At 49.9% G+C, this 16,536-nt stretch overlaps 1 protein-coding gene across 9 annotated transcripts in view; it reads right to left on the bottom strand.

Annotated features, from left to right (window-relative positions):
- Positions 1–253: 253 nt before the first annotated feature.
- The window catches only part of PRR5L (proline rich 5 like), a 169,688-nt gene continuing 153,405 nt past the window's right edge, over positions 254–16,536 (bottom strand). For 6 of the 9 annotated variants that reach the window (XM_055094280.3, XM_055094278.3, XM_003830359.5 and 3 more), the window contains 2 exons: positions 14,150–14,276; positions 254–3,101 (listed from right to left, as the gene is read on the bottom strand). In XM_055094280.3, coding sequence (XP_054950255.1) covers positions 2,707–3,101; positions 14,150–14,276 — 522 coding nt within the window. In that variant the 3' untranslated portion in view covers positions 254–2,706. The remainder of the gene's footprint in view (positions 3,102–14,149; positions 14,277–16,536) is intronic. The other 3 variants (XM_055094281.3, XM_063608399.1, XM_057299141.2) reach the window with 1 other exon arrangement.

Genomic DNA, 16,536 nt, shown 5'->3' with positions numbered 1-16,536 from the left:
TATGTTTCTCCAGGAAATGAGTTGCCAATCCAGTCCAGAATTGCAAACAAAACCCAGGGAAGACTGGCTGAGCTAAGGCTGCTGTCTGACTGTGGAGTAGAGGCAACAAGAAAAGAGGAGGCAGAAGTTGGGGCAGGGAGTTTGAGGGAAGGATGCATCAAGATCTAATTTGAGGAAAAAAAAAATCCAATTTGACCGCTATACTTGCAAATTCGATCAAGACACCCCTGGGGCACCCAGCATGAGAATAGGGTAACATGGACAAAATGTTGTTGATTGAATCCATTTTGGAAACAGACAACATGAAAGGTTTCTGTGAGCTCACTTGAAGAGTCATGATTGCTTCCTGTCATCAAATGTCAACCATAAGAAAATCCTAGCATAAATAATGAAAATGAATCTAGGAGAGAAAAAGTGGTTAAGAACACCTCAGCTATCACTCCTCCAATAGCTCTCTGATAGCTAACATGACCATAAACATCAATAAAATTTTTTATAGGTACAGTCTATTTACTGCACAAATATCAAATGTGTACATCGATGGTAAAAAGTTGTAAACTGGCTAACAGTCATCAGCACTTAAGTACACTGGGTCTGTACTGACACTTCCATTCTCATTTTAAGAGCTTATATATTTAATTGATGACTGCTCTCCTCATCAGGGACATTTAAGACATGGAAAAGGCATTTATATACACACGCACGCATGCACATATGCTTAACCTTACAAACTGAAAAAGTAAGCCCAAGCATGATTAATTACTTTGCCTGGATCAATAAATACCAGTCTCAAATGTTAAGTGTACTAATAAGGACAGAAGCTGTCAGTTACATAAGTTATCATGTTGCTACCTACTGATGCTCCATTTGCTAATGCATGTTAGTCAGTCTGTAGACTTTATCCAACACATACATAGAGATTATTTTTTTGTTTGAAATTCTCAGCAGATCAGCAGATCTCTTTTGGACATTTCTCTCCCATCACTCTTAGGATGAAAATGAAATAACTCTTAAAATAAAATTTCTAAATTCCCAGCCATCAAGAGCACAATTCTAATCATATTTCAAATCTTCACTCAGAAGGGAAATGCTATCAAGAGTTAAATGAGAAGGTCTCATCACCGTGGCAGCTTAGACTGATCTTCACCTTCTCCCAGCACCCTCTTGCCATATTGGAAGCCAAGGTGGCTCATCTCTTTGAGATTTCATAAATACCAACAGGAAGGGTCAGAGGGGAAGCCTTGTCTTTCTTTTTTTCTGGAGCTGTTATCAGTGAGACCGACAACTACAAAGAGGAGGATAGGGATTCAAGGTGGATAAAAGCCCCCAGACCTGGAGGGAGCAGTAGAAGGATGCAGCACCGTGCCAAGGCCTGCTGCCCCCAAGTGCTTCACATGCTAGAAATTCTCAGCATTTCTTTAACCACAGAGAATAAACATCCTTCCAAAAGGTCCTGCCCACATCTCCCCTCTCTCCCAGCACTGTAAAGCATGGAAACATTCCATTTTCCATGCTTCCTGGAGAATCCTCTGCCTATGAGGCAAACTGGGTCTCCCCACCCCAATGCAGCTTTTCCTAGAAACCATGAAATTTACAAATTTACACAAGCCATTGTGGGTTCAAGTCCAGCTGCTTCTAGAGCTCTGTGACCTAAGAGCCCTGTCCACCATGGATCTCTTTATCCTGAACCACTTCCAGTCTCTTTTCCCAGGAGCTCTGCTTGTGTTTTTAGTGTGAAGACTCACCCCATTGGAAATGAACAGTGCAAGATCCTATGTGCAAAATTTGCAAACATTTTTTTTGAAACGATACACATTTTAAAAATTCAAGTCAAATCCAGATAGATACAGGCCAGTTGGTTGGTATCAGCTGGCCCCTCATACCCACCATAGGAAAGCATGATGAGAAAGTCCGTTTCTGAAACGAGAGAGACAAGAGGCACCAGCTTCTTATCTGGGGGTGAGTTCCTTGAGCTTGAGAGGAAGCCTGAGAGGGAAATGCTAAGGCTCAATGAAAGACAGGGCAGCTCCAGCCTCGCGGCCCTCCTGGGTCAAAAGCCAAAGGCCTCTGTGCAAGCAGCACATAGGATCTGGATGTAGGTGAGGATAGATCCTCACTCACCAGTGGGGTAACTTTCCCAGCAATTCTGAAACTAAAATAAGGAAGGCACATTCCCAGAGCCCTGCTGAGTAGGGGCTTCAGGCTATTTTCACTCTACACAAAATGGGGGAGAGGAGTTCCCTCTCCACTAATTTTTCACCCACAAACCTCCACATCACTAGGAACCTAAAGGGGAACTCCAAAGGCCAACACATCCTTGGTGGTTATATGTGCTGTCCTGACAACCTCCTGCTCCAGAAATGCCAGGAGCATTGGATATGTCATTGGGAGCATCAGGCAGTCCAACATCGGAGGGAGAAAGGCCCAGAGATGAGGATCTGAGTCAGGCTGGCAAGGCTGGAGTCAGAAAGTGACCATTAGGCAATTGGTCACTACAATTGGTGGCTACAAAGAAGTGGTGACAGTCACCAAAATAAAGAGGTTTACAACAGCGGTTTTCCCTTAGGTCATTTTGACCAGGACAGTACCCTAAAAGAAATAAGGCAGCGTCGCATAAAGCAAGAGCCCCCCTCGGTAATCCACGGAGATGGAGGGGTCCTCATCCTGGTTGCAAAACAGGAGATGGAAAGGCCCAGGGGTGGCGACTCAGCTGAGGGAAGCACAGTTCAGCTCTGAGCCCTCCTGGCTGCCCCTGGCCCCCTCCTCCAGTCCGTCAGGGTTGTCGGTGATGTTGGGCTCACTGGAGCACTGCCGGTGGGGTGGGGGGAAGCTGGGTGGCAGGAGCAGGCACTTGTTCTCACTGCTGGCCTCCTCCCCCAGGCCCGAGTGCATCATGGTGGCCATGGCCAGCAGCTGGATGTCCGAGTGGGCATTGGCCACCGTGTGCCGCCGCACGCTGCCACACTTCTCCAGGTAGGCTTCCCCCTCCTGCTCTGTCAGTGGGGTCAAGACCATCTCATTCAGTGGCCGGCTGACTGCGGTTATCGGGGAGGCATAGTTCAGGACAGTCACCTTGGGCCGGACCCTGGAGTGCCGCCTGGCTGCAAGAGAAAAATGAGCAAAGACTGTTATTGGGGAGGGGGTATTGGTGCTTAAAAGCTCCTAATCCAACTGGGGGAAAAGAACAAGGTGCTCAACCTTTAGGAGCAGCTCTTAGGTGCAGCCCTGCCACAATGCAAGGGAGGAATCTGGTGATACCTAAATGTTTCTCTTGCAACTTTACCTGTTTATGCCAGATCCTGCCTGTAACCAACCCTACCCCACATATTAGGTGGTCACCAACAGACTTTCCTTGACAGATAAGGGTCAAGGGAATCTGGTGTGTTTTTCAGCTGCTGCCTGAGCTTCATTGGGTTTGCCCTAAAATTCCCTTTCAATCAATGTCCTCTGAGGACCTGGGCATTCCAAAAGAAGCACCCTGGCTTCCTGCAGGAGTGGCCTCTCCCATGCCAACAGATGATATAAAAGAGTCTTCCTAAGCTGAAATCCAGAGGAAGAGATAACTGGGGAGTTACCTCAGTTGTCAAACCCAAGGTAGCAGGACTATCTTGCAAATCATACAGAACCACGACTATCAATGGCCCTCATCTCCTGCCAGGTGAAGGGTCTCAGACCTATGTTCTGTTCAAGTCAATTCTCCTGGACTCAAACAGCCTTTAGCATCATCAAAGAACAGGCTAGGTTCCATGGATCACCCCAAGGAGGCAGACACAGGAAGGCTGGATACTAATTATAAAACTGCTGCTTTTTGTTTTTTTTGAGACAGTTTTGCTCTTGTTACCCAGGCTGGAGTGCAATGGTGTGATCTCAGCTCACTGCAACCTCCGCTTCCCAGGTTCAAGTGATTCTCCCACCTCAGCCTCCTGAGTTGCTGGGACTACAGGCGCCCACCACCATGCCCAGCTAATTTTTGTATTTTTACTAGAGACGGGGTTTCACCATGTTGGCCAGGGTGGTCCTGAACTCCTGACCTCAGGTGATCCACCCGCCTCAGCCTCCCAAAGTGCTGGGATTAAAGGTGTGAGCCACCACATCTGGCCTAAACTGCTGCTTTTGAATTCTCATCATGTTCCAAAAACTGTGCTAAACCTAGACATTTTATCTTTTGAATCCCCCCCAAAACTGAACCTAAGTCATGGTATAGTATCAGTTTCCACTTTCCAGATGAGAAAACTGAGTCTCAGAGAGGGAATAGGTTACCCAAGGTCATATAGATAGAAGGTAGTTTAAGCTGGGACTCAAACAAGGTCTGTCTCTCTCCAGACCCTTGCTCTTCTAGCTGCTCATCCAAGGCCCACAGATAACTAGGGTAGGTGAAATACGTTAAGGGAAGGATGAGCCAAGTGGAGGGGCTTCAAGGGCCGGAAAAAGCATGCCCATCTGGAGATAGGAAACTTGCCTGGAGGATGTACACTGGAGATGGACCTTTAGGATGGCAGAACTCCCAGAAGCGGGAAAGGGGTGACAGAGTTCTGAGCAATGGCAGCAGCCTGAGAAAGCTGCTGAGACAGGTGCACCATCAGGTCACAGCCTGGCTGGAACAGACTCCAGGAGAGGTGCCCCGGCAGGCAGATGGAAGCACCTGTGGTACCAGGTCACAGCACAGCTGCGGGGACGCAGTTAACATCGAAGGTCATAGGGCAAGATGGACTGTGCTCAGGAAGCTTCCTTGGGCAGAAGTGTGGCAGAATGGGCTGGAGCCAGCGAGGCCAGCAGCGACGAAAGCCAGGGAGAAGGCTCAGGTATTATATTCTATAATAAATAGGGATCGCATGTGAAAAAAGGTAATGCTAACATCAGTGTCAAAGTGAGAGGTGATCAGGAAAGGAAGTGGAGTTGTGGTGATGACAGTAAGGTGAGGATGACCGCTAGAGACACCACAGAGATACTACAGAGATACTACAGAACCCCACAACTAAGAGATCATGGGAGCGGGGCAGGGAGGAGGAGCTGTGGGACAGAACAAAGGAACGGCAGACTTGGGGGAGGGGCGAAGGATGGGGAGGATGCAGAGGAGGCAGCTCGTGAGACCCAGCGCCGGGTCCTGGCCACATCGCGTCTGAGATGCTGAAGGGGCAACCTCCACCGGCCGACAGACAGGCAGTTTTGAGCTGGGAAAAGAAGTTTCTATCTAAAGACAGAAATTTGGTCATTTTCAAATAATATTTAAGGACAGTGAGAAATGTTGATAATATTTGGTGACAAAAGCAGAATATAAACAACAGTATTATGTGCATTTTGTCCCTTTTTAAGCAAAACTGGGGTTATACTGGGTGTTGTACTCACCCACCACACCTGTGTATAAAAACTGGGAAACGCTACATCAAAATATCTAGTTATCATCTCTGGGTAAAGGTATTACCCGGTGATTTTTAAAATTTCATTATCTTTTTATTGATACGTCTTTAAAATTTTCATTCCATATGTGGGCATTTTACGACAAGAAGAAAACATTTTAGGATATGAAAATCAAAGTCCTCTGGAACTTAGTAATGGCTGGGGCCCTCCGAGTAAATGTGACCTCTCTGAAAATGAAGATGGGGTAAAGGACTACATTATTCCCGTGTGTACACCTATGCTGGGTGGATAAAATGAGAGGGGCTAACAGCACTACTTTCAGAGGGGCTAAAGTATTAACAGCTAACACACAGGATAGCACTTAAGAATGTTCGGTGCTGATCTGAGCATCTTGTATCTGTGAATAATTAAATCCTCTCAACCCAATGAGCTGGGTACTGCTATCACCACTGCCACCTTACAGATGGGGAAACTAAAGCACAGAGAGGTTAAATAACTTGTTTAACATTGCAAAGAAGAGGCAAAGCTGGGACTGGAGCACAGATGGCAGCCTCCAAAAACCGGGTAAGCCCCATTGCCTTTCCAGAAGGAAGGAAACCCTAGGGTGGGTCAGAGAGGCAGGAGAAGAACCAAAAAACTCAGATAACTGAAGCCTCGGGAGTAGAGTCCCAAGAGAGGAAGCAAATCCGACAGCAACACCCCAGCTCCCAGGGCCTCTGCTCTCCCACCTTCACATGGGCTGCGCTAGGGCAGAAACATGCACAGAGTTTGGAATAGAGTAAGCACCATGACAAGGCTGGGTCCCTTGGTCCCAGAGAAGTCCCCCAACTCATGCTCCTCTTGAGGCAGTGCTGCCTCCTCTGCCACCTAGGCCTGGTATCATGTCACGAGCTGAGCGGCTCTGGACCTGAGAGAGGCAGAGGCGTGGGATGGTCCAGCCACTGCAACCGGTCTGGCCTGGGAGAGAGTAAATTTGAAGGCACGGCCATGGGAGAAACACAGCTTCAAAGGGCTGGGGGATGGGTGGATTCTGTTCTGGGCCTCCTCTTCTTTTCAGCCTCCCTTTCTGCCAGAGCACACCTCTTCCCAGCTTCCCAGTCACATACACCATTTCACCTGTCTCTGCCTTCCACAGTGCCCATATCTCTGACACCCTGAAGACCCAAGAGAAAGGTGTTCCCTCTGCCAGCCAGGCAGGACAATGCTGTGGGGAGAAAGGGAGTGGGGCCCAATGGTATCAGTATTTCCACCACACTTGGACAGGAGGGGGAACACCCCACTTTCCAAGAGGAAAGCAAACCATGCTGTTCACAGACTGGCCCATGGGGACACGTGGCTCATGCTGCTTTAGTTTACTCTCTGCTCTTCCAGTGGATCTGGAGGGCCCTAGACACGTGTGTCCGCCACTTCTAGAGCCAATGCTCCTGGAAGGAGATCACAGCAAGACCTGCCTACATCCATCTGCAAAGCTCACAGCAGCTCCTGTCATCGGACTGTTGTGTGTGTGTATAAATAATGAAGAGAATGAAATTCTAAACCTTTGGACTAAATCTTGAGTCTACTGGCTCAGAAGCCCAAGGGGCCTATTTGGTGGTGACAATAACAATTTTTCAAAATCAAAGGATATTACATAGAATTTAGAGTGTAGAGTGTGTTCCCACCCATGATCTCGCTGTTTAGTCCCAATCTCCCTCCAAAACAGAGTTGTTCTTAGTATGCCCACTGCACAGATGAGGAAGACTGAGGCTCAGCCCCGTTTCTCTTGGGTTCTAGATGGCAGTGCCCAGACTTTCCCCACTACACGCTGCTGTGTCTCAGGTGACTGCTGCTGCCCTCAGAAGACATGTTCCTTGAAGCGGCCCACCCACTGAAGTCAAGTAATAGCAAACACTGCCCCCCAGCAGATGCTAGACAAGAAGCTGACACTGGCGCCCCTCTTTGGAGATAAGAGACAAAACGCCAAGGAGCAACCAAGAATACGCCAGGCATTGGCAGCGGTTCTTTCTGAAGCATGGACGCTCGTACTCTCCAAGTTACACATTTCTATAATGTTCCCACATTCTTATAATACCTGTATTACTTTTATGATCTCCAAAATAAATAACTATAAAACAGAAGCACCAGAAGAGTTCAGAGCAGCAAGGATCCCATTGAAAAACTGTCCTTAAAACAAAATGCCCTTGAGAACAATTCATTTCTCTCTCACTGCTAATAGAAGTACACACTTCAGATTGCTGTTGGGAAACCCACGTGGGGACCTGAACCCTACAACCAGTCTAGCAGGAGACAGGACGAGACCTGTTTAGGGAGCATTTGCTGCATGCAGATGTCTGGGCCTCTGAGACTGGGTATCTACCTGCCAGGAGGGGTTTGTGCAAAGGGGAGGGTCAAAGAGGTAGACAGTAGTGACATTATTTCTAATGTTGCTAGAGATTTCGATGTTTTGTTTTGTTTTTTGTTTTTTGTTTTTGAGACGGAGTCTCGCTCTGTTGCCCAGGCTGGAGTGCAGTGGCGCGATCTTGGCTCACTACAAGCGCTGCCTACTGGGTTCACGCCATTCTCCTGCCTCAGCCTCCAGAGTAGCTGGGACTACAGGTGCCCACCACCACACCCAGCTAATTTTTTGTATTTTTAGCAGAGACAGGGTTTCACTGTGTTAGCCAGGATGGTCTCGAACTCCTGACCTCATGATCCGCCTGCCTTGGCCTCCCAAAGTGCTGGGATTACAGGCATGAGCCACTGTGCCTGGCCTCGATAATGTTTTATAAGAGTATGGGGGACTCCTCTCTTTGGGGAAGGGGTATCTGGGAAGATACAGTATTAATGTTAGATTTTATAACATGGCTGAAACTTGGAAGAAAGGCTGGGACCAGAGAAGACAGAGGGTAAATCGAGAGAACAGGAAATCAACTTGCTTGGCAGACACATGCAGCATCTTTGTAGGAAATGAGAATTCGTCTGATGATTTCCGCAGGTCCCAGCCCACTGGGATGAGCCAGGGAAAGGTGTCTCCAATGATCCTTGGAGGGCCCAGGCAGCAAATGGACAAGAGAAGCCACTCTGGCTGCTCACAGGCCAAGAGCTGGAGCCAGAGTGAGGGGGGCTGCCCTGGAGGAGGAGACCACAACACCACCTGTCCCCACCTTCAACAAACACTACTACCTGTACATGCAAAATGCTGCACTAGCTGCAGGAAAGAAAAGAAACATAAATCTGATGTGGGGCCCCCAACAGGGGCTTGAGCCCAGCACACTTGTGTACCTCCATGCATGTATGTTCACATGTCAGGGGCACGAGTTCTTGGAGGAACTATTTACTAAGCATCTATGATATGCTAGGTACTGTACCAAAAAGGAGGTGCTCCACTGATGGCTTCTAACCACTTTGCAGAAGAACCTGAAGTTGAGATGTGGAATAACTACAGTCATAGTTAGTGATGAAACCAGGACTCAAACCCAGAGCTGACAGCACAGGCCCAGCTCATGACCCACACACACAAATAACTGTTAGAACAGGTCAGTGTGGCAAATGTCAGGTCAGAGATACAGACGACAGCACCCTGGAAATTCAGAGGAGAAGGAAGAGAAGTCACAAAGCCTATTTCAGATGGGCTGTGCTTCTCTAGGCTTGACTTACAGACTGAACCACTCACTGACAGGAGAGGTCTGTGCCAGGTCCTGGGGTACAAAATCCCTGCTCTCAACGAGCAAGCTCAGTGTAAGGGAGAGGCTGAGAAATAGGACATGGCAATACAGCAAGGCAAGGCCAAGGATGTGGTTTGGGATCCAGGGGAGGGATTGGGGAGGTACACACAACCTCCCCGGGGAGTGATTCCACGGACGCCAGGCCGCCTTTAGCTGGGCGTCCATAACATAGCAGGCAGCTCTACCTGGCCCTTCCCTGAGACAGGGCAGCTTCTTCCTCCTGCTGATCCTGAATGGAAGGACAGGGCCTCTGTGCTCAGCCCTCTGTGGCTCAGAAGTTGCTCTAGGCCACACAGCTGAGCCCCAGCTCTTGTGGTTTCCAAGGCCCTGCTCTCTCCACAGCTGCCTCAGCCTCTCTCCCCCTGCTGATGACTCACAGGAGAGGCTACAGCTCTTCCTTCTACTTTCTGGGTGGAATGTTTTCATTCCCAAGATTGGGTGTGGGCAGAGCCAGGACCACAGGGACCGCAAGGCTGTGTTGAGTCCCCCGGGCAGACAGCGTTTCCTTGCTAAGTTCCCGCCAGACTCCAGAGCCAAGCCTCAGACAAGTGCGTCAGCTGTGTCCCCACTGGGAGGTCAGGCCTGCTGGGCCCCTTGGGAGGCCTTAAAACTGAACGCCAGGCCCCGGGCTGGCAGACAGCGACCGACACTCTTGCTTCTTGTTCTCCTCCCCAGCCTTTTTCTTCTCTGCTCCCGGGAAGGCAGGGCCCTGTCACCCAGGGAAGGGAATCTCCCACTAAGGGACTGATTACCCTGTGGGTACCCCCTGGGGCTCCAAACCAGCCCTTCCCTTGCAGTGGTGCCCTTTTAGCGGGAAGAGGGCCGGGTCCTGCCATTTCAGCTGGCATCTCCAGGCCACCTCTGCCTCCTCCTCTTCCCTTTCACACGGGGTGAGGCCAAGGGGAGGCTTTATTCCCTCCTCACTCACGAGGAGCCCTGCTGAACACTGGCATTCACTGGCATTCATCCCCTGCACCGAAGCCAGCAAGAGCAGCTCCTTTCAAACCCCCAGAGAGAAGCAAAGCCTGGATAAGGCTGTCCTCGGGTCCTTTGTTGGGGACTTGGTTCCCAGGCTTTTGATCTCCCAGGCTCCCTGGCCAGGCCCCACCGGAGCGACCGCCATAATAAGGCCATTGTGACCCCAGCACACCAAGCCCGTGGTGGGCGTCCCTCTCCAGGCTGGCACCTGAAAGCCGTGAATGCTGGCTTGTCACGCAGAGAAGTTACAGTATCCTGAAGGAGAAGGGCCCTCCCCCAGGCAGACACAATGGACGGAGGCCTGTGGGAGGCCAGGGCCTTTGTGTGGGAGAAGTCGAGCGTGCTGCTGAGTGTGTGCTCGGGAGGGCCCTGCAAACATCAGGGAAACAGCCTGGAGACTTCGGGGACTTGAAAGATGGGGCAAAGGCCAGCCTCTGAGGAGTCGGCCTTTTAAAAAAAGTTTCACTATCCTCTTCCTCCTCCCTCAGCAACTCCCATGTTGCAGAAAAGTGGCTGCTTTGGAGAGGGCGGCACATTCTCTCTCACTCTCATCATGGGCCTCTGACCTATGCATACCCAGGGGTGAGGCCTGGCTGGCAGGCAGGAAGGGACACCTCCCGAGAATCCTCCTGCAGTCAAACACAGGCGCGGGCGCGTGGGTGCAGTGCGGAGCCCCGGGAATAAACCGCTTCTCTGGCTCTGGTCACCTACCCTGCGGGTGACCTGGAGACTGAAAGCACAACAGTACCTTGGAGGATGGAATGAGTTACGTGCCAAAACCCTGGTCAGTAATCCAGCGTGAGTGGTGGCTTCTGAAGGGATGGGTGGCCCCCCCTACCCTCCGCTGCCTGTGACCACGCCTACCTGCGACCACGCCTACCTGCGACCACGCCTACCTGCGGCCACGCCTACCTGCGGCCACGCCTACCTGCGACCACGCCTACCTATCCTCCGGCCCAAGTGAGCTACAGCAAAGCCCTCCCATAGGTAAAGGGGTTTATCACCCCCAACCCAACTCCTTAGTTTTTACTTCAGCCAGCGATCTCAATGCTCCCCTCCCACAGGCAAAATAAACCTTTTACTAAGGGGTAGACGGAGGCCCTGAGAGTCCTCTCGTTATCTGGAAAGCAGTGTCCTCAGTCAGGATGGGCACTGCTGTGACCATTTTAGCTTCTTAGTATCCAGAGACATGGGGTGAAATGTCTGGCTTAGGATCCCTCTTGGGCTAAGGAACACCTCCTGGGCTGTCCCTTAGTAAAGTCACCTCCTCAAAGTTAGCAGCGGTCAGTGGGGGTGGGGGTGACGGTAGAGCATGTGGGGCAGCTGATAAAGTATCCACAGCTTGAGGCATTGCAATCCTGGCTCCATGTTACCTTAATCCTCACTTGCTTCCCCTGTAAACCTGGGCACAGCAGTGTCTGCTCGATGGTCCAGCATCCAGCACCCCCAGCACCATGCCCAGGACGAGGTCTGTGTCCAGTAGCTACCCCTGCCATCAGCTTCCTTGCAACTCTGAAGCCCTTTCAGTTCCTCTAACGCTCCTTCCTCTGGCTCACCTCCTGTCCTCCAAACCCTCCCAAGCTCCTCCCCTTGGCCTGGGGATAGTCATCCCTCTCTGTTTACTCAGCTAACTTATATTCATCCTGCAGGTCCCATCACAGACATCATTACTTCCTCCAGGTAGTCTTCCCTGATTCCCTAGTCAAGATGAAGTCCCTGTGCCCTGGGACCCGTGGCCCCTGTACTTTCCCCCTCAGAACATGTGTACACTGATGAGACACTGCCTTGTTTGTGACTTCTTCCCTGGGCTGTGTGCTCTGGAGGGCAGGGATGGGTTGGCTTCATTTACAGATAGAGCTATAGCACCTCCCAGTGTGCCAGGACAGGGTCTTAGTACACATTTGCTGAAATGATAATTTAAAATTAACCAAAAGAGGGTCACATCCTTCCCTCCCCGCCCCTAGTGCGACAACTCTCCAGAGGCAGGGACTGTCCTAGGTACAAGAATAAAACCTTGAGTCTTTGCTTTATAATTTGGCAAAAGTGTGCATTATTCTTATTTTAGCTGGAAAGCTAAAGCTATCCCCTCTTAGAGTGAGTCCTCACTGAACAAACTTCCCAATTGACTCTTGTTCCTGGGATAGGACACCAGAATATGCCACCACAAAATATGCCTCTTGGGCATAAGGATTTATGAACTGAAGGCAGTTAAGAAGCAGATACAGGAAGCTCTCTGTCCTCCCTCTATTTGCTTAAAGGCAGGATATAGATGTCTAAAGACAAACGGTATCCCATCCCACTTCTACCAGGGAGAGCAAAGGTTAACCACTGAAGACAATTTTAGACCCTTATCAGCCAGCAATGCCAACAGAGAAACCTACATGAACAAGCCTCACCAACCAGCCCTTATCTGCCATCTATTTCCCTTGCCACAAGCTGCCACCCCTGAAGACTCAAAGTTGTTTTTCTTTGCCTTATCACTTCTCTAGAAATTTATTTTTTGTTGTTGAAGATGCTATATAAGCTGGAATTCAAAGCCATGTATTTAAGAACTACTAACTCCCTGGGTGTGACCCATGTATGTATGAAACATACAGTTTTAATAAGCTGCTGTTTGTTTTTCTCCTGTTAATGTGTTACAGGGGTCTGTTCCAACTAAGAGCTTAGGAGAGTTGGAAGAAAAACTGTTTCTCTTCCTCTACACTGGCATTAGGCCCAAACAATGGTGGCGTTCCTGCCATGGCCCAGCTAACCTGCTGACGTCCTGACAGCTCCCTGGATGCCCTGGTCCCCCAAAATTCAGTGAGCTGAGCCAGCAGGAAGGTGGACTCCAGGGAGACCGCAGCAACATGGCACCCAGCTCAGAGTGGGGCTGCAGAAGACTGTTTTCCTTCAGTGTCATTGAAACTCTGGCTCATTCCAGCTCCTGGGAGGAATGAGTGAGGAAGGGAGGGAGGAAGGAGAAGAACCAGCAGGCAGCAGGCTGGGGCCAGCACCCTCCGATCTGTGGTGGCTGTGGTTAAGCTGGTGTCTCCAGAAAAACATGAGCAGGGTGGTGAAAACTGCCAGCTGGCCCTGGCTCTTGCTGTGGTAGAGAGGCCCAGGAAGGGGCAGGAACCTCACTGGAGGACGCTCCTTTCTTTGAAGCTCAACTACTACAACTCCATTAAAGTGAGAAGAGGGGGCATCAGGTTCCCAATTTGAGTAATCCATTTCCGCCTCTGCATCTCTCCGTGGGTGCTGGCTCCCCTGGCCCTGAAGTACCGTTGCTGCCATCATCTAACATTTTTTGAGGGCCTACTATACGCCAGGCACCATTCCTGGGGACAGAACAATGAATAAAACATTTCTGCATTTTGAGCGTTTATATTTCAGACAATAACTGGGTTTTTTATTATTATTATTATTATTGGAAGCCTTATCATACAGCTATTTCTACAAAGACTGGTCTGAGAGCTATTTTGTATTATATTATAGAGATATTTGTACTGAACCCATCTAGACTGCAGTGTCACTGAGAGAAGGAACAGATCTGATTCATCTCCAGATTTTCCATGGTGCCTGGTACAGAGCCTGACACTCACTGATGCTAGGTTTACAGCCATCAAAAAAAGGCCCCAACAGGATTTGTCCCCAAATGCAAGAGCCCCTTTCCTTGCCATGTGGTGGTACCTACAGAAATGGAGTGGGAGACAGCAACTCGATAACATCTGGCCATGCATCCAAGTTGGCCTGACATTTCCAGTTGGTTTCAAAGGGAAATCTATCTCAGGAGGTTTCTCTACTCAACCAGAGGGAGGGTGTAACAAAGCACAGTTTCTGGTGTCAGATACAGAAAGATTAATGTCCTAGGCGCACCAAAATGATCAAAGCCACTGATCAAAGATGTGGATCAGACAAGCACCACCGCAAAGGCACAGTATCGGTCCTTGGGGAGGAATCATCAAGGGGGAGAAGGTTACTGCAACCTCCAGAGGCCAGGAACGTGAGTGCTTAAGATGCATGGATTTGCACTGACCCGCACAGGAAGCAAAAGGCTGTGCTCAGTTAAACAGTGCTGGTATCATGATCACCGGGCCTCTTGACAACTTGAGAGCTGCACTCCTTACCCAGCGTGTACATGGGGCCTGAGAAGCTACGGTCCCCGCTGATGCCGAGGAAAGGAGAAACCACTTGCTTCACCAGCTCCTCCAGTTGCAAATAACTCTCACTTGGGCCTGTGGGCTCGTGAACACTCTGGAAAATGAACAGCCAAGATACACAAAGTCAGTGTTCATTGCCATGACCAGCAGGTTCTCACTCAACAAATCCTGATTGTCCTCCTCCAATGTACAAGGCTGTGTTGCTGGCAGGCAGCATCCTTGCAGTTAGGATGAAGGAAACTGAGGTCTGAAGCCTTAGTCACTTGTCATGGGTCACTGCAATTAGAACTGTGCATGGTTAGTACCACAGCAGCCTCTCCCACTGGGCCACCAATGCAGTGTGGGTGTCCCACCTCCAAGGCTGAGATTTGGCTGGTCTCAAAGACAATAATCCTACCCATACCGTCATCGTGACTGGTTCATAAACAGCACAGAGACATTTAACATATATTAATGCACGGAGGTCTCCTGACAATGCAAAGAGGAAGGTGCTCTTATTATCCCCCTTCTGTGGATGAAGAACTAAAGACCCAGAGAGCTTAAATACCTTGAGCAGAAAAACACAGCCAGTAAATGGCAAAAACCCTGAACTGGAACCCAGGCTATCTGGCTCTGATCCCCTCTTCTGCCACTTGCTAACAGGCTAGAAAAGAAGAGAGGAAAGAATATGGAAAAGTTCAGGGCTGTAAGAGAAAAGGGATAATTCTTTTTGAGCCAGGAATAGTTTTAGCACCAAGATGAAGAGCCAATTAAAAACCCCGGCATGACAGGAGTCCTCAAAGCTAAGCCCTGAGTAAAGAATGGTCAAAACCAGAAAGGAGCCAGTAACCAATGTTTTCTAGAAAACTGGCAGACTCCTGGGGAGTTCAGCTTCTTGCTGGAAAGGACTCAAACATGCTGTCATGTTGAGGGGCTGCAAAGAAGCAAAGACCACCTGGCAGGAGAGGGGACTGGCCAGGAAAGAAACAAATCTCCATGGGGCTGTGCCCAGCCCAAGGGGTTAACATGCAAATTCTTGAAATGGAGTAGACCCTACATCACTTTCACTTTCAAAGTAGACTCCACTCCAGTGCAGTGTTTCAGGCATTGAAGGGGAAGCTGTTCAGGTAATGAGGCAGGAAGGGCTGACTCCTGCATCTTGGCAATCCCAGGGGGAGATGTAGGCTGCCAAGGAAACAGGCTCTTCCTTGGCCCCTTTTTGGTACCATTACACTGAGATGGGTGTGGCCAGGGGCTGGGGGAGAGAGGACACAGCTTCAGGAAATACAAGGAAGCTGAGGACGGGGCTATGGTGCAGATTTGGAGGTAGAAACAGGGCCAGAAGAGATGCAGAGAAAATGAGTGGCTTCTCCCCCAAACCTTCCATACCTGCTAAACAGGGAGGGACCACAGAAAAAGGAGAAGTGGCAAAAGGTGGGAAAAAAATGGATAATGAACACGTGATTTGGAGCTGGATGGTTTTCTCTCAGAAAAGTTGCTGCTGAGAACTTGGCTTGTGCACAGCCCTCTAGGAAGGTGCTGTCCTCAGCCCTTGGCTTGGCTGCCAAACAGCTATGGAATTTGTGTGGTCCAGTGTAAAATGAAAATGCAGGGCCTCGTGTTCAAAAATCATTAAGAATGTCAAACGGTGATGGGAGAAAATAAAACCAAGCTCAGGGTCCTCCGAGTACAGGCTGCACACCCTGCCTGGCTGGGGCCCCTGAGAAGGCACCATTCCGGTGGTCTCAGGACCTGTCTGCATCAGCTGGGAGGAAACAGATCTTCACAGTGGTCAATATCTCTGATTCTGCCTCTCACTGGGGCAGTTTGAAGGCAGAGCACATGGCCCCCTGTAGGAGTATTTGTACACCTTGGGAAGGGTGGAGTTGGGTCAGGGACATTGTGGAAGAGCGACAGAAAAGACGGAGCTGAAGGCCTAAGAAAGAGCTCTTTTCTCTGTAGTAGGGTCAGGTAGTTTTGAAAAATATCAGCCCCAGGTCTCATGGCACTGTGGAAAGTGCATGTCTAGGGAGAGAATGGACAATTCTAAGTACCGAGGCCCAAATTTCCTATAGCAGATATGGCCCCAGGGCAGTGCCACCTGGAAGTTCCATTCAGATCCAGAGGCCATCGCCCTTGCTGCTCAAGATGGACTTGGGCCGGGGAAAGATCCGGGTTCTTCACAGTCACACCCCCAGCCCCAGGCTCTAGAGCTCCTGGCAAGGAAGAACATGGGCCAAAGGCAACATTCCCAGGAAGCCCTCAGGGGAAGTGATGCCAGATGCCCTGCAGGAGAGAGGGACGATCTTTAATGGTCTGTAGGATGCCTGTGGGGTGTTTCCGAGTACCCTGGGAGACTGCAGAAGGGAGGCAGT

The sequence above is a fragment of the Pan paniscus genome, chromosome 9 (genome assembly GCF_029289425.2).
Source record: "Pan paniscus chromosome 9, NHGRI_mPanPan1-v2.0_pri, whole genome shotgun sequence".
Taxonomy (NCBI): Eukaryota; Metazoa; Chordata; class Mammalia; order Primates; family Hominidae; genus Pan; species Pan paniscus.
This window is presented reverse-complemented; position numbering and strand designations above follow the sequence as displayed.